At 32.9% G+C, this 18,978-nt stretch overlaps 2 protein-coding genes across 2 annotated transcripts in view; one reads left to right on the forward strand and one right to left on the reverse strand.

Annotated features, from left to right (window-relative positions):
- The window catches only part of LOC132550190 (phospholipid-transporting ATPase VA-like), a 30,077-nt gene extending 16,662 nt beyond the window's left edge, over positions 1-13,415 (reverse strand). Inside the window, exons 1-7 of the mRNA XM_060214221.1 lie at positions 13,024-13,415; positions 11,984-12,188; positions 5,237-5,322; positions 3,559-3,662; positions 1,844-1,975; positions 1,422-1,552; positions 145-394 (exon numbers count right to left, since the gene is read on the reverse strand). Of these exons, the coding sequence (XP_060070204.1) occupies positions 145-394; positions 1,422-1,552; positions 1,844-1,975; positions 3,559-3,662; positions 5,237-5,322; positions 11,984-12,188; positions 13,024-13,415 (1,300 nt within the window). The remainder of the gene's footprint in view (positions 1-144; positions 395-1,421; positions 1,553-1,843; positions 1,976-3,558; positions 3,663-5,236; positions 5,323-11,983; positions 12,189-13,023) is intronic.
- Positions 13,416-14,107: 692 nt separating this feature from the next.
- LOC132550210 (COMM domain-containing protein 8-like) lies at positions 14,108-18,765 on the forward strand. Its single transcript, XM_060214247.1, has 5 exons — positions 14,108-14,176; positions 15,382-15,537; positions 16,234-16,386; positions 17,288-17,443; positions 17,646-18,765. The coding sequence occupies exons 1-5, from the start codon at positions 14,108-14,110 to the stop codon at positions 17,667-17,669; spliced, it is 558 nt and encodes a 185-aa protein (XP_060070230.1). The 3' UTR covers positions 17,670-18,765.
- The last annotated feature ends 213 nt before the right edge of the window (positions 18,766-18,978 follow it).

An 18,978-nucleotide genomic window follows, 5' to 3' on the forward strand; every position in this document is an offset into this window, starting at 1 on the left:
TTTTCATTTCTGATCAGGGAACTGACCACAGTTACCTAGGATATAATAGTCAATAAGGTGTCCATTCCAACTCCAATAATCCTTTAGAGTATTGGATTAGAGGAAAACTTTTGGGTAACAATAATTGATTAAACAAAAACTTACCGGGAGCATGTGGATAATCCTTGCCATTGATTGTACAACTTTTAAATTCCATCTGATTTTCGGTGAGTGTTCCTGTTTTGTCTGAGAAGATGTATTCGACTTGCCCCAGGTCCTCCGTAATGTTGAGAGCCCGACACTCAACCCTCTTGTCCATTGGTGCATAATACATACGTAAGTCATTATTGATGAAGTAGACCTGTCCAAGTTTGACCAGTTCAACAGACACATAGAGAGCCAGAGGAATAACCGTCTGTAAGATAAATATGATAGAAATATCAACTTATTACAAAAGATGCATCAAATAAATCAAGATCATCTATTTGAACAAACTTGACTGCCCTTTATCCAAGCATGCTACGGTTTGCATATTGTGACCCTTGATCTCTGAACTTTTACAAAAGTAGTCTACATGTATCAAATTAAAGGTGCTACATCCTGGCACAAGACTCACTTGCTATTTGAGCAAGTGAGCTAAACATGAATTTGGTCAAAGGGAACTGACATAATATGTTTACTTTTTCTACACTTAAAGATTGAGTTTAAGTAAAACACTTGTTGGTAGAAGGAATCCTAATGACATTCACATCTAAAATACATCAATTTGATAGAGTTATCATATCTGAATGAAACATCATACCAAAGTGCTACATAAAGTCTTAAGATCTGAAAACTGCCTGATCATGCATCGTTAGAACAAAGATAACTGTTAGTGGTCCTGTGCCTTTACCATAGTTTACCAGACATTCAAATTTCTCATAAAGAGAGCCAGGTATCTGGGTTGTGGATTAGGTCAGGACTTATAGATGAAACATCAAGTTTTAACAACCACGCTTCACTGTGAATTATTGGACATTTTCCCCCCCTCTAATAAAGAGTTGTTCTTTTAAGTACATTACACTGCACCTAACTGTAAAAAACAACCCACACGATGGTTATGCTAAGCCAACACCTTAAACTCAGTTGCTTGATTTACAGTTATCAGAAGTCCTAATGCTATGGCCTCATATCATTTTACCTGTCCTTTCTTGACCTAGCAATATCAGCAGACAGGTAACACATATGCATGTATGTATCACCAGTCTGTTCGCGTCCTTTATTAGGTCTTATCAGTAGACTGGGTAACAGGAAAAATGTGAGTGGGTCTGATAAAGTGCTCATCTACTTTTTATGTTTACATTCTATCTCCATGATGCCAAAATGTAGGTGAAAACTCCTTCATTGCGATGAAAAAAACCCAATGATGCCTCACCACAAATATCACAATGCACTATACAAACCTGGTAGATAATGATATATGTGAAGAACACAACAAATGCTTGAAAGTATGGGTTGTACCACTCATCACTCTCATAGGGAATAAAGGGTACTAGATGTCTGTCTTTGTAGCCTCCCAGCCAAATACCACTTGCTGGAAGAAGTAAAGAAATCAAAATGAAAACAGTGTAGGAAAAATCAGGACATTTGTCATCACTTTTCCAGTGTACATCTACTGGCCTATGGTATCAATACCTCAGTATCAATCTACAGTCTAGGTATCAATATATACTAACTCTCTTGGTATCATGAAGTTTACTGCTCAGGTATCCAAAATATTTCATTTTATGAGAACATTTTATGAAACATTTTTTACACATCCTCATCTTTTAGGATTGACATTAAAGTAAAATTGTAACTACGTGTCAAGATCAACAAAACTTACCAATGGCACAGAAGAAACACAGGAAAAGGAGGAGTATAACACACCAGACCACATCACGGTTAATGTGACGCTCTAATTTGCTGCGTTTATATCGAGGATTCCTGTTGTTCAACATAGCCTTTGTGTCATGACCTGTTAAAGAAAATGCAATCATGTTAACATATATCTGATAGAAATAATTCCCAAATCTGGTATATATATATATATAAAAGATTCTTTTCATGGAAATACATATGTCCATGTACCAAAGGGATCTTATGGAAACCAAACTGTACCATGATCACTGAAACGTCTTGTGTCATAATTACGGTTATCTCCACATTCATGTTCTATATCATACACATCAGAGGGATATGACATACTAATTTTCATCATGATTTGTTCAGTTCTTAATGAAATGCTTCTTAAATTCTTAACAACAGGTCAACTGGGCCTGCATCACTCATTTGGTATATATTTTATTTTTTAAAATTAATTGTGATGAACTGAAAAGTGGGTTTAAAATAAATTATGTAAACAAATGACCACAAGGTAAATGGGCCTTAATGGTATTCTGAGAAATAAAGGCCAGGAGTTATGTTGTATACAAACATATTAGCAGTATGTTACTGCTGAACATCATTTGTACTAATCAAAGATTGTCAGTAATGTTGCAAGAATCAATGTGAAGATTTATGAGGCAAAGTCATTTCAATGTTTTAACAAATTTGACCCTTGTGACATTGAAGATAGGTCAAGGTCATTTCTTTTCATGAAATCTGACCCATGTCACCATGAATTTAAGTCAAGGTCATTTCTTTTCGCAAACTTTGTCAGGCTTCATCTTAGGAATATACCAGCAAATTATCATGCTTCTAGGCCTTGACATTCACGAGAAGAAATCATTTTAAAGGGGTTTTTTTTCAAAGTTGACCCCTGTGACTCTGAAAATAAGACAAGGTTATTTCTTTTCACAAAATCTGTCAGGCTTCACCCTAAGAACATACCAGCCCAATATCATGTCTATTTGTCTTTTATTTCATGAGAAGAAGTCATTTAAATTTTTCAACAAATTTGAACCCTTTGACATTGAATATATGTCAAGGTAATTTATTTTCACAAACTTTGTCAGACTTCATCATATGAACATACCAGCCATTAACATCAAAACATTTGGTTTATTGGTTATTGAGAAGAAGTTGTTTAAAGGAAAACACTGATACTGGATGATGGACACTGCACCATGGCATTTAAGTGTGAAAATGGTCTAGGATCATTAACATAAATGTTTAATCATACATCAACCAAAGGTATACTTTCATCCAAGACACAGGTAATCTTTCCGTGACACATTATCATAGGCTAACCTAAAATGGCAGGTAAATCTTAAACCACAGCTAACCTTTAAACCCCTGGTAATGTTTCACTCAAAGTAAACTTTCAACCACAGGTACATGGGTAATCTGCAACCACAGCTAACCTTTAAACCCCAGGTAACGTTTCACTCAAAGTAAACTTTCAACATAGGCTTTCTTCAACCACATGTATACTTTCAATCTAAGGTTAACTTTTACCACAGTTATGCTTTGTTCAACCAAATGCAAACTTTCAACTCCACATAACTTTCAAACCTAAGTAGATTTTCAACCACTGGTAACCAGGCTTCCACATACCACTGTACTAATTTGAGACAACATTTGAAAGTATATGAATTTAAACAACAGTATTTCACTTACCAGCATACACCACAATGCCTTCTACATAATCTGTGTTACGGACAGTGCAGCCTCGCAGTAATAAGTTATCCTTGTTAAGGGATATTTTTTCACCATGGTTGATTCTGGAAAAAAAAATTACTGTCTTGATAATTTATTATTATTGATATTATATTGAATGTAGCTCATGTATTGTATACATTGATCTGTGTGAAATAGTTCTAGGGCTTAAGGTTAAGAATTCTATAAAACATATCAGTAATGTATATATCCCTGCAGTTAAACATCCACGAAAAGTTGTAGATGATAAAATATATGGTACTTAAATCAGGTTTGTCCGTAGCGTAAACTCTTTATTGACTGTACACTTTTCAAAATCTTTGTAGAATTAATATTGCATGCAGTATGTAGAGCACAACTGGTCTGATACATGTGGCTAGTAAATTTGATGATACAGCAAGTTAGCTGCAGACAAGGAAATTTCAAAAGATCTACCCAATCTAGTTTAATGCGAATTATACTTATTGCATATTAGAATTAAATTAAAAAAAAAGAGTACACCATGCAATTTGAATATAAATATTTGTACCAAGAAAAATTCTTTGTTGATTAATGTATCATTATAGCTTGTATTCTGTTTCTGAATGGTCATATTTCTATCATTTCTAAGGTTATAGAAAATTAACACCCACACACAACAACCATCAACATAACTAATTAAACAGCTAGATCAACAATAAAAATCACACCAAAGCATTTGTACAGCCATTACACTTCAAAACATCATTAAATCTGACCAAAGTTCAATATCTGTAAAATTAATAACTATTATCAACACAAGTTGTGTCAAAAACAATTGTATAAAGATGGTTAATGAGTCATTACACATGTAAATCAACAGCAAAAAGGAAAATTCTGCCTAACAATAGCTTTTTGATAAATATTAATGTTAAACATTGTTATCAATCTCTGCAAAATCAAATTATTCGACAACATATACAATTAATGTTTTTGAGTAGCTATAGACTGTACCTGGCATATTTAGGCTTACTACTGCCACAACCATCATAACTGTTCAGAAAATAATCATAGACACAATACAAATTTCAGTACCAAATAATGTTCTGATTGTACTAATTGTAAAGCCTGTTACGGATACCTGTACAGGTAAATTATCTTTATAGATGATTAAAATCTCACACTTGGGGAAAGTACATCAAGGGACAACTATATAGATTATTAACATCTCACACTGGGGGCAGTACATCAAGGGGACAACTAAACTGATGATTAAAATCTAAGACTGGATTTTTTTTCTCAATATTTTCCATTAATTGGTTTTCAAGGGATACCAGTTAATTCCCATTTCTGAGATGTTTGATAAAATTTAAAAGGCCAAGCAATATTGAAATATCTTAATAATTTGAAAGTCAGGAAAGAAAATACTGTACATGAAAATATCATCAAATGGAAATTTAGGTGAGAATGAAAAAATGTCAATTTCAATGGTACCTCTGATGATCACTTTACTTTTTTAATGATGTGTTTTGATACTCATGAAAAGCTAAACATACTGGTGTATTGTACTTTTGAATTCTGGAACTTTGTATCTCACCGATAACAGCAGATGTTGTGTAAGGAACTATGGACAGCCACATTGTACATATAATAAAAGTGCCTTTAGAAAAAAATTACTCACATGTATCCTTTGAACTTGTAGATTTCAGAGTTGGGGAGGTCACATTCCAAGGTAAAGTCAAACTTCTTGGCCTTGAATCCATCATTCTGAAATCAAAAAATTGAAAAATTGAAACATGTAATGTATTTGACCTGTTGTTACAGAGACTAAACTGTTATATATCACCTGTCCTTTAACTTGTTGTTATAGCTGCTAAATTAAGTATCAGCAGTTGTTTAACTTGATAAAGAGACTACATTGTTAAGTATCATTGGATGTTTAACTTGTGATTATAGAGACTAAACTGTTAAGTATCAGCAGTCGTTTAACTCTTTGTTATAGAGACAATATTGTTAAGTATCATAGGACAATATAGAGACTAAATTGTTCAGTATCATAGGACGATATAGAGACTAAATTGTTAAGTAACACTGGATACTGCTTATATATAGACAAACATTAAGACAATACTGACAAATACAGGTACTAGTTTAACTGTTGCTGACAAGGTATATAAAAAAAAATTATACTCTTGTGAAGTTTTCTGAAGTATGTGTGGGTGATTTTCATATGTATGTATTAGGTATCTTTGAGGCACTTTATTTATATATGATAAGCCATTTTGTCATAGGAAAAGAACTATTCTACTTAAACTCTCTCACAAAATGTGAAAATTGAGTACAAGCAATGAAGAATCTCAACACAAGGAATTGATAATGTTAGAACTGAGACAGCAAAAGCCATAGTAGAATACAGAAATGTATAACAAAAAACCCTCCTTATATACTGCCTTATGAAAGGCATAAAATGTGTGAACTTACATGTATTTGACTTATAAACTAATATGGATTGGAAATTTGTTTTCTGTACATGGCGTGAATATTTATCTAGTGACATAAACTACAAGTTAACATCAATAGCACAGGTATGTTTATTGAACATGTGATAATGATAGTGAAACTTCCTACATAATAATTCCAGGTAGCCACAATCTGGTACCAGGTATATACAATACAGTAGAATTTGACTTGTGTTATATACCAAGTCTATCACTATTTATATGTATTGACCAGTGTAGTAACCCATGTGTACACCTATAAATTTGTGGTACCAGTATTTTATAAACTAAAAGTCGTTTATGCTCTAGGTTAAAACAGCTATACACAAGTCATATAACTAAACAATGTGTAAATGTCTGACAACACAAGTTTAAATCAGCCACATTTAAGTCTGATCTGATTACCATGTACAGTCTACCATATTACCATGGCTTCAGTTCAATATGTCAAGCTCTTGTCACTGTCAAAAACTAAAGGTAATTCAGGAATGCAGGCTTCTACAACTACCACATGGTATTTATATATGGCTATTTATCAATTTGATATATCTATAAATTTAAATCCGACAATTTGAGAGAGCTGATAACTAAGAAACATTACCAACTAACAAAGATGCTACATCAGGCTCATATTTATAGATAAAGTGTAAGAAGTAAATTTACTTCAGACGTTAAAACGGAAAAAATACAATATTACTATTGCTATACCAGTAACACTTTGATGCATATATATATGAACATGTGAACTGAAGAGAATGGATTTTAAATGCACGGAAAAACTATATATGCCAAAGATCTGATTTTCAGAAAAATTTTCAAGTGGAATTGATGCAAATTTATCTTTCATAAGATGTGATTTATAAGTTACATTAAACTTTTGTTACTAAACAAACAGGCAAAGGGACCATTAAACACTTAGGCCTAAACAGGTTATTTACATACAATAAAACCTGGCATAAATAAAAGAAAGTTTTAAAGCCTTCAACTTTATCATTCTAATATTGCTCAAACATCAAGAGCAGCTCGGCACCTACCATCATCCAACCACCGTTGCCAGTAGTACAGTACTGTATATGGTTGTAAACTTTATATCCTTGATATTTTTTAACGTTTTTTAATTTGGCACCATGCTACCCTAGCATCCAGACGGTAGATGAATACCTGTTTCAGATCAATACCAACCATTATTTAAGTGCACTGGTCTTTATTTTATTGTTGGATGCATATTGTAATTCTACTGAAATTAAGAAAATCATTGTCCACTCAAGATATGAAATATTATCTATGACTATATTACCTATAAAAATTTTTTTATAAGATATTCATATGACTAGCAACATATTTTTCTCTTTTGTTTAATTAGAACAAAGGAAACTGTGAGATGATCTTGATATGACCTGATACAAGTGTGAAGAGGTCTGTTCCCCTGTAGTCATGTTTATAGGGATCCAGGAGACCTTTTTGTAGGTCATTGACATCATAGTGACTTTTCAGAAATTAGATCAACTACTGTTGTCAAATAATTAAAGGAACTTGTTTCCACAAAATGTTTCCATATTTGAAGAAACAATTATTTTGGATAATACACACATAAATAACTTTTCATGTTGATGTAGGTACTTGAAAAATGTAGTTATTTTGATCAGGAATTCTTTTGAAATGGAGGTGATTTTAGACAGAACATTTAATTTTGGCAACACTTTACACAATCAAGCATGGTGGCAAGTAAAGAACTATTGGTTTGTACTTTTAAAGGTTCTCAAAATTATATTTCCTTCACATGTACCCAATCTTAGCAGGACAAATTTGTGTATGGAGATTAAACAGACAATCCCTCATTTATAAAGAATTAAGGAAAGGCTAGCAAGACAAAGGTTTCATCAAGTATTTCTTTTCGTTTAGTTTGGAATAAACTTAAACATTACACTGCATTAAGGCACTTTTCCAATTTGAAAATAATTTGTAGACATTGAAATTTTGAGACACATTGATACACAAAGTTATTTCCCCCCTAAAATCTTATGGTATATCAATGAGATTCGAGTCTTTTCAAGTCTGGCAAATGATATTCAAAGACAGGAAATATCTCTTCTGCAATTATGATAACTCCTAATGACCATGCACAAGCATTGCTATTCTATATAGACATCACGACAAGCAATCGGAACTCTGGTTGGATATGCATATATCACCTATTACATCTCAGGGATAGTCAGTCAACCGTAAAACATATAGCACATATTATCATTCATGTTATTCCTTGCAATATCTATTGTTGGATACTCTGCGTGACAATGTGTTACCAATATAGGAACATATTGTATCATTACTTTTCTTTTACTGAATTTTATGCCTATAAATTGATAACATATACATGTACATGTTAAGTTTGTTTTAATATATATGGAATTCATATGATAAGAGTGCATGTAAATATGTTATTTCTAAATATTTAGTGAATTCTAATACAAAGAATGAAAGCTGTACAATTGACCGAGAGAGACCTACTGTGTAAATGTAAGATAAAGTTCTTTTAAACCCTGGTTCTACACTGATATAAAGTGCTGATCAATATCCTAAATAAAGGTGTGTTTGGCCAGTCCACAGGTAAAGTATTCCTGCTTGGTAGTTCTAAGGTCATATTCTAGGACTATATTGCATATATTGATTTATTGTAGAGTGACTAGGTAGAACAGGACATGTAACGCAGGGAGCATCAGAAAAAATCCACACCTTGATATTAATAACCCTCAAGTTTGTATGTAATTGTTGCTGAAATCATTTTAAACATAATTTACACACCATCAGCAAAAAGGAGAAACTTTAAACTACACACATACAGAAGTAACACATGGTGTTTGATACTAATTTAGACATTTCACATTTAGTTATAAAACCTTGTATAAAAAAAGACCTTGATGAAAACATAAATCGGAGTATAAAGTAAGTTCAGGCAGACACTGTTGGATTCGGACCCCACTAGTTCTGGGGACTGATATCACGGACTAATGAATATAGTTCATACGAAAATGTGTGGCTGTTCATTCATGCATGCCAAACATGGTATCCAAGTGTACACAACAGAATAACATTACACAACCACAGGCCTTGTGGTTAACGGTATTTATCCCCATTCTGGTTGACTTGTTACAGACAAGTAAACCAGTATCAAGTTCGGGTATGATGCCTCATAGGTTATGTGTGATTGTAAAAAACATATAAAGATACAGAAGACTATAAAAGATGTAGGTTAAAACAGGTTATGTGTGATTGTAAAAAAACATATAAAGATACAGAAGACTATTAAAGATGTAGGTTAAAACCAGCATACTTGATTATTTTACCAGTATATTTAGGATGAGATGAGGAGGAAGTGATTGATGGTAATTTTCCTCAGCTATACTTATGATAAGTAGTTTTTATGATTGTGGGTACTGTAATGGGGTGATAATTAAGTGATAACAGATTGATAGAATCATTCCTCTCTACAGAAAACCTGACCGCTTGGTCATGTCTGTACATATTTCATGTCAACTTCCTACAATATCAGTGATACTATTTGATAGCTGTACATGTATAATTTGGTTTCTAACTGCTGTAGGTATTAAAAAAGATGGCTGATGGTAGCCTGCTTCTCATCAAAATACAATGAGTTAACAACACTGATGACTTTTTAACACAAACAAGAAGAAATGGTTATATTAAGTAATGAATTTCATCGATAATCTGTATATGACTGCATGTATTATGACGCCTAGATGTTTGAACGAGTTCTAAAGTTCACCAACAAAATGATATAAATACCATAAACTACCAGGACACAACATTTTGGAAAACAGTTATTAAATAAATTGTATTTAAAACAGACATTGGTAATTATTTCACATTCAGTCGAAGATCTATTGACAATTATGTATTATTACACTTGTTGACAGGGTCAACATATCAACAAAAAGATAAATGCATGCCTATACTTGTACTTTACCAATTACTGCTAAAAAGACTTTAAAATAATATTTTACAATCATTTGGTACTACATTATATCTGATATCTGTTATTACCAACATTATACCTGATGGGGTCTAAAACAAATAGTCCACAAGTAAATATATATATAGATAAATATACCATGAATCATTCTATTCCCTATCCTAATGCTAATAAACCATGTAGAAACACAAAACAGACCAATAGCTGAAGTATGAATGGCGGTGACACAATTTGTCACTTATGCCAAATTTCTTTTAAATAATTACTTTTTAAATGTTTCAATTGTAACGGTCAATTTAGATATTACTGTCTTCACATAAAATCTGATATGTAAATAACACTTTTGGCTGAATTTCATGAAGATTATAGAAGCAAATAACGTATTTAGGTTATATTGCAAACCAGTGTACAGTTTAAAACAGACATGCAAATAAGTGTTGTATAATCACCACTGGAGTGATTCACACCGGCTGTGATCTGTTATGATTAGAATGAGACCCGACTGGGGTAAGAGAAAGCCACGCAAATATTTCTACTAATGGAGCTCAAATTAAATGATACTAAAACTGAACCCTGATACATCCCTGGCCAAATGTGATGTAGACATTGAACTTTTCATTACAGCTATCTAATGACCAACCTATTAAGAGATCCCTATCACTCTATGTATGGCGTGAATATATGTCTGTCGGATGGTTTTATATATTCTTTCAGAATCTGTTGATCTGCTTTCATTTTCATATATCAGATGCATGAACCATACATGAACCTGACACATATGTATTTATCCACTGAATGTTACTTGTATGTAGAGTCATTTTGATATATTCGTCAGTATAGCGGGTCAAGTTGTTTGATATAAAAGTTTTATCAGTAGAAATATACTGTGTAAAAGAAAGTGATATTGCATAGCTACAATTTTTTAGATTCCAAAGAAATTATTTGGGAACATTTCCCTCCAGCTGTTAATGTCAATAGCAGCAAAGTTCTTAAAATACAACCAGTAGAAGACTTAAGTGTGACGCTTCGATGACAACACTGTAATCTTCATCAGACAAATGAGCAGTATGAAGTAGTAGCTTTGATGTATAGGATGTGTAAAATGGTACAGAATCAACCAACTTCTTTGGCTGTACTATAACCCTATGTATTTTACGGTAAGAAAATGTGTGACAAGATGGTAAAAGAATTAAAGAAAAGGGTATACAAGATGATAAATATGTAATCTAGTTGATTCACTTACACTTTGTTTGAGATAGGATTATAGTGCAACTGAAAAAGTTGGTCGATTCCTTACTATCTTAAACACTACATATGTCCACACTTATACGCTCATTCCAGTCATATGTCTGATGATGTTGACATTGTTGTCATTGAAGCGCCATACTTAAATCTCCTTCTGGTTGTATTAAGAACTTCTGTTCTATTTAGCACAGGGATTAAAAAATACAGAATCATTTATTTATTACAGATGCAGAATTTAGCATGATGCTTTCATTAGCATATAAAGTCAATGTACGTTGTAACCATCCTGTTATATACTGTATAATACAGCATATTTTTCAATTTTCGGATAAGAATTTTGTCAAATCTATAGATCAAGTGCCTTCAAATTGTCTCATGCAAATATTCTATTCAATACTAAACACCATATAGTCTTGTGTGTACAAATGAAACAATTCCAAGAACCCATTAATTTAAATGCAGATATTTTTTTTACTGTATAATAAAAACTTTTTTAGTGATCTCCTTTTAATTCAAGCAGATGATTAAATCATGACATGAATTATGTATCCTACCTCCTGGGCTACAAAAAGCTCAAGTATTCCAGTTTTATCCTGTTTATTACAATATTGCACTGAAGAGTGGACTTAAACAAACTTTCTGTTCATGTTATAAGGTAAACACAATCATAACTAACCAAACTGCTGATACTTACTCCATAATCTATACCAAAGACTGCTTGTCGTTGTTTGAGATTAGTTTCTCCATCCAAATTACATGTCTCTATATGACATATTCCATTACTATCACTTGACTTAACCAACACAATGTCTGCTGGTATTATTTCATTGCAGGATAGATGAACGAAGTCTCCAACATGGATATCTTGCCATTCCCCTTTTGCATAGCGATCTTCATCACTGAAACACAAAACATAAAAAATATCAGATGGATTCAATTAAAGTTGGGTCTATTGACTTCATTTCTGTTTTAAGCGAAGGTTTATCAGGGAGTATTAAAATACTCTGGGTACGACTGACAGGAAGAGAAAGAAGATTTTGGGAAAAAAAGAATCAACTGTCTCATTGAAGTGATCATGACAAAGAGGGGAAAGAAAAGTAATGGAAGTGCAGTTACATGCAATCAAGTTGGGGAAAATCAACATGATAAAAGTGCAAATCTTTTTTATCTTATGAATCAAAACATGCACACTCTTTCAATACAATTCTCTCTTCTTTCTATAACTATATATACTTTCAATTATCCTGCCCTGATCATGAAGGTTTGTATTCCAATGTTCCTAATGCCATACTTACTTTACCTATGTAATGAACGAACTTGATTCAAGAAAAAAACATGAAAGTTAAAATGAGCAATTCCATCCTATTCCAATACACTTCAGCTATATCAATATTTGGCAGTGACAGAAAATATCCATTTTGCCAGTGCACAGTTTGCCAGAATGACTATCTGTATTGTTTGAATATTATAATACCTGCTGAAATTAGCACTTTCATCTATTGTTTTTAGCAATTTCATTTAGGAAACTTCACAAAACCTCTTTTGTATATATATATATAGGATGATATATACATGATCAATGCCTTTAAAATATAAGCTGCATTTCAGCTTTGGACAAAAGGACAAAATTGGTTCACTACTTTCTTCATCACTGAAAACATACATACAGATTACGTTTTGATCTATCCCGATAATAAATATCTCATGTTATTGTACTTTCTTTATGTTCTTCACCTTTTATATAAACGACAATGTGAATGGTTGATTTTTTGGTCAGACTTGTAGCGGCGAAAATCTTCAAAGGCATCTTTTATACAGGTTACAGCAAGCACAAATATCACCGGTACCATAGCAATTTCCTTGCCGAATGCTTGGATTTGTGGAACCCAGTTCAAGGCTACCACCAGAATGAAATATAAATTTGCAAATCTATGAAACTGCTCAAAAATATTTTTTGGAAAGAACGTCAGTATAGTATATTTTGTGGTTTTAATTCGATTTCCACGGAAATCCTTGTTGGGATGGGCCTTAGCCCTGTGTTGGATTGATGGATCCAGAGTATGGTTTGGAACAACAGTTCTGGTTTTAGGACCAGACCGGTTTCCTCGCCCACAAAAGTTTCCCATTTTATAACAATATCACAATGAAATGGTTTTGATGAAAAAAGACATAAAATTGATGTCTAGCACATGGTTGACACCGGACCTACACTGTACATAGGTCAGAGCACGTATTCCTTAGGTCCAGGCAGAACATGGATTTATCAAAACAATCATTTTTAAAACACTGACAATTATTTTACTACGCTGATAACACTTCTGATTAAAATCCTAATATTTCGTAATCCGCTCGATAAGATTAGTTGTCCGAAATCAAAGTTGTTGAAATTCCGGGATCTGTGCCATCAAACGAAAAGCCACGTCATGGAGTTTGTTGTGATAAATCTCTTTCATTCCAAGGTAAGAATTCCTTGTCCGAAATATAGCTTCGTATTAATATCACCACAGTTGTTGTTGTACATGGTGGAATGTATCATTCATGGTTTCCGACAAACAAACTATCACTTCCATAGTTCTCACTTCATTACGGTCAATACACTCATTCATGCGTTACAATGGAGGATGTATACAAAACAGTCAACAGTGACCAAGGAGCGAGAGAGCCTTTCTCTGATTGGTCAATATTATCGCCTGACCAATCACCGGTTTTGTTTCATTTGCCTTCCATGACACATTAATAAGCCCCGGTTTAATTGGCTTTATTGACATATTTCGAACCAATCATCGCATGTTTTACATACACGCACAGACTTATAACAATGGCGGAAACTCGTGAGGAGGAGGGGCTCTTGTTACTGAGGAAACTAGAATCAAAACAAGTGTCATCAGTGAGTTCTGATTAAAATCTCTGACATGAGTATACTGAAATTAAAGTTAACACATATGTTACATTAATACAATACTCATTCTGATGGCAGATGAAATAATCAGAATTTGCATGATGAAAGTTGTTGCAATTGTCTTGAAAATGAATCGATATCAAAGACGGAACGTACCACATAAATACCGGCTATCAATGCTTTTATTTGTCACTTAATCATACCAGAGACGTATATAACAAGTATATACGTCTCTGATCATACACGTAGAAAAAATGCACATATCTATGGTCGTATATTTTAGGAACAGTGCTCTCATTTTCTGGTATTGGGAAGTTTATATTAATATTGGGTAATCTAGTGCTTAATGAAGGAAGAGAGGTAACTCTTCCAACTATGACTTCGGTGCCATCAGTTATAGACTACTATGTTCAGTATTGTGGATAATGTGCATTAAGACCATGAAAATATTTTTCTTAAAAGAAAATGACTGACTGAGCAGGTTCAGACCAGAATAAACACAAGTGCTGCATTAAATAGATAAAAGTAATGTTTATATTGGTTTTCATACCTGTGTATGAAGCAATTAAAATTGAAAGTGCAACCAAGTGCATTTGATTTATTGAAATTTTACCAGAATTACTGTGTGTCCTGGATGCCCATTCAAGGTTATGGAAGTAAACTCAGAAACTGTGGAGTATAATTAATGTTTTAAGACATTCATAACTTTTTGTTTTAAATTTTTATGTCTATATTACCACAGGGATTTGGCATGAATTCCCTACCCACAATCCATACAATGTCTTGGTAATAGTCAGAACAATTTTATAGTCCTTACAAAATGGCAAAGCAATTTGAGGTCCAAGAAATTGAACTGAAGACAGACTTTGTATCGTGAATGTAATTCAAAGTTTGATCCAAATGAAGTGCACACCACTGATGATGGGTCGATAAAGGGTGTAGGATACAGATACAGGTATCATGACAATTAGTCGAGTTTACATTCTATCTAAGATACAATCTCCTTTTTACTTGTACAGGAAAATATGCAGGTCACATAACTTTAATCTCACTGATTTACCAAAATTGATGGTAATGCTATAATTGATTATTTGTAGTTTTAACGATATAAAGACTGGAAGATAAAAAAAAATGTCCTTAAAATAGTAACAAAATGCATGACTGAGTAATTAAGAATGGCTTGTTTGTTCCAGGTCTTGCACACATTAGTAGATGGAGTGTGCCATCGCTGCCAACCATCTTACCAGGATTACAGTGAGGTATGGAGCCTACAGCAATGGTGGAATGTGGTAGATGCTTACCAGTCCCTCATCAAAGCAGCAGTCAGAGATGCCTTGACAAAAGATATGGTGAGTTCTCAGTCTTGTCACATAACATCGGATCAAGCAAGTAACTTCATTTCTTTTGTAATCTTTTAAAAGCTCTACTCAGTTGTTACATACACAACAATAATGCAGCAGATGTGTTTGTGTTGCAGAGTTAAATGGCTAAGTTTGTTGTCACTATATAAAACCATTCAGTGGTATCACATCAGCAATTTCATTATGGTCATGGTTCTTTGGGAAAAAATCCATCATTACTACCCCCGACTGTGTGATGTTATTACATAGAGTTTTTTATTCACATTGTTTTAAAGTTAAAATCTTTATTGTGTTAGCCAACTTGGTCTTCATGTGACTTAACTGTCTTCACTAACATTAACAGTTCACAGTCATTTCTGATCTAATCAAGAAATAGTTAAGAATCCTGACATACACATTAACAAACATCACCATTTATAACTGGACCTCCTTTGCACTTGCATTTATGGCCAAACAAGTGCACCAGGTGAAGGTCATTTATCACTAATTAACGCATAATGACATATGGAACAGCTATTCACCATCAGCCAGAGTTTAGAATCATATAAATAATGGTATGTCATGATAATGTTATAATAACTTATGATGATTAAGAAAGGTTGTAAAAAACATGGAGGATGTTTGGTACAGCGAAGACAGAATGCAGTTTTTAACATGAATTCTTTTGTGTTTTATCTGTAACAGATATATCAAGAATTAGGATCCTTATCAGAAGACTTAAAACAGGTGGTTTTGGATGTTATTAACTCACGTCGAGATGAAGTTCAAAATCAACTTCTTGGAGAGACTCATAACATCTCACAAGCTGTCCTTAGTGATTTTGATTGGAAAGTTAAGGTAAATTTTGCTGTCATGGAAGAAGAATGTTCTCTCCTTATCTTTGCAATGTGATCTTCACCACATTACCTGTAACCTTCAAAAAATATCAAGAATCAAAACAGATAATCATAGATTTAATTTTATAAAAGGGTCTGCCTTTCAAATCAATCTTGTGTGATATTTGTCTGCATTTCTAAACCTGGTAAAAGGTTATGACGCTTGTGTAATACATAAAACTATTTAAAACTTCATAACTTGTGTCTTTTTCATTTTCCAACAATCAGAATTATTTCAATATTTTTTATCTAACTTTGCATGATCACGATGTGTTGTATACATTTGAGCTGCATCTGGTACAAAATATTATGTTCTGCATACAAAACTTCTGTGGGGACCATGAGGTTTTCACTGATTGTGCAATAATGTAGGGGGTTAAAATCAATTAAAAAAAAATTATGAATAAAGACATATAGTATGTTATGGCAAGTTTGCCAAAACAATAGAGCCTTTTGTCATAAAACTGTTCTTGATAGTGTCAGACTGCACTCAAGCTGTTTTCCAATCCACATTTTGCAGCATACAGTACCAAGTACTTGTTAACAGTTTTAGATTAAAACTTACCTGTATATAAAGGAATAGTTTTCATCAGAGATTCACATTTGCAAGTTTTTAGACTACTGTATCGGTTTGTTGAATGATGTATCCACTCAACTCATGATATTAATATACCTTAGACTGCAGTTCAGTGACTTCCTTAAAATGTTCTATTTATATTTTAGGTCCATCAACATCAGTTCCTTCAGTGTTGAAACAAGAAATTTTCAGCTAACTTTTTTATCTACACTTTTCATGATGTACAGCTGTACATATTCAATTTCACTTAACTTGTATGTTGATAACCTGTATTTTTATTTGCTAGTTGATCATGTCCAGTGACAAGATTTCCTCAGTCCAGGAACCAGTTGTCTCCCTTGACCTGGATGTTGGTGCGGGCCAAGACAGTAAGATACATTCCATAGAGCTTAATCAAGATGAGCTTGGAAAGCTTATCTCCAGTCTGGAAGGTGCTAACAAGGTGGGTAATAACCAAGATATTCATAGCTAATGGGTTGCTTACATTGACAATAGGCTTAATTTGATAATATATGAAAGTGATGATACTTTATAATGTAATCATGCTGAAGTTTCATCTGCTTTTTACATCAGTTTTATGGGTCTGAGATTTAAAATTTTTGAATTTTTGTCATTAAATTTTTTATTGTTTTTTTTTTCTCTAGGTGGTTCAACAATTGAAAGCATGACACCAAGGAATGATTTCTACTTAATACTAGAAATTGTTGATGTAAGGATGAAGATGATGATTTTGTTACTAAGACTGCACAATGTTTGCTGATTGATGGGTCCAGATTACCAGCTATACAAATATAATTTATTATAATGTACAAGTGTGATTTACAATATTGGGATACATAAACTTTAATAGCTATGGGCATATGATTAAATGATGGGGTCTCACATTACTCTTCATCATCAGGGTAATGTGACTTGTGGTCAATAATTATAAGGGTATAAGCTAGAACTGGAATCAATTGTTAATAAAACTATGATTTTTTTTTCAACATCTCTTTTGTCCAACAACATGTATAACCTTATCCCAATTCATTAGGGGGACAAATTACTCCTCTGTTACATGCACATTGTTCTTTTTTATGCTTGTTAGCAAAATGATACTCCAACTATTTGTGAGATCAGTTTTTGCTGATGTTGGTTCAAATATATGAGTTTTGAAGTCAGAGTGATAAGTTGACTCTACCGTATTTCTTCGAAAGATATATCATATTTAAACTTCGTAGCCAAATTTTGAGTTTGTAACTTAATGCCTTGACAAGTAACATGTTTAGGTACAAAGTTATAATATTTGTTAAAAAGAATAAACTAACTGATTTTAAGAAACTTCAAGAGTGTGCCATGATTTTTTGCTATGAAAATGGCGGTCAGCCATATCATTAACACCCCCACCCACCCACCCACCCCTCCCCCACCACCCCCTCCATTTTTTTTAAATTTCATAATCAGTAATCACAATCAGATTTGGCACAAGATATCACAACTTAGGATTGCTTCCTCCATAGCAGTATATGATACAATATACATGACAGCAATAACAAAACAGTTAGAAAATATGTATTAATATTTAGAATAGAAAATTGGTCAAGCTGTGAAAGTTAAATGGGAGGAATATTTATAAATCCTTGTGTTTTCAATGCCCCTATAATTTTAGTAATAATATTCTTATGTATATTATTTCATAATTTGCATATTGATCTTAATTGTGCATTGTTTGTCATCCGTCACTATATAAGGTACTTAGTGTTATACCTAGTATGTGTATCATGTTAACATTACAATGTAATTATATTGTGCAATAAATTATATTAAGTTATTACATTTTTGTTTCTTTCATTTGATTCCAATACTTGGTAAACTGGAACACCCAATCCGGTACTTTGAATAATTATACTGAACTGTCCTGAAACAAGATGATGATTTTGTTACAATAGCCTATTGTATTTTAAGTTAAGAATTTCGACAGTAATCATTAACCTTCAT

Source organism: Ylistrum balloti, unplaced genomic scaffold (assembly GCF_031769215.1).
Source record: "Ylistrum balloti isolate Yb309-2 unplaced genomic scaffold, AGI_CSIRO_Ybal_v1 Utg370110, whole genome shotgun sequence".
Lineage (NCBI taxonomy): Eukaryota > Metazoa > Mollusca > Bivalvia > Pectinida > Pectinidae > Ylistrum > Ylistrum balloti.

What these genes read in the sequence shown, in the direction of transcription:
- LOC132550210 (XM_060214247.1), top strand. Translation starts at nt 14,108, where the DNA reads ATGGCGGAAACTCGTGAGGAGGAGGGGCTCTTGTTACTGAGGAAACTA. An exon ending in AATCAAAACAAGTGTCATCA is followed by an intron (nt 14,177 to 15,381) that starts GTGAGTTCTGAT and finishes TGTTTGTTCCAG; the next exon opens with GTCTTGCACACATTAGTAGA. An exon ending in ATGCCTTGACAAAAGATATG is followed by an intron (nt 15,538 to 16,233) that starts GTGAGTTCTCAG and finishes TATCTGTAACAG; the next exon opens with ATATATCAAGAATTAGGATC.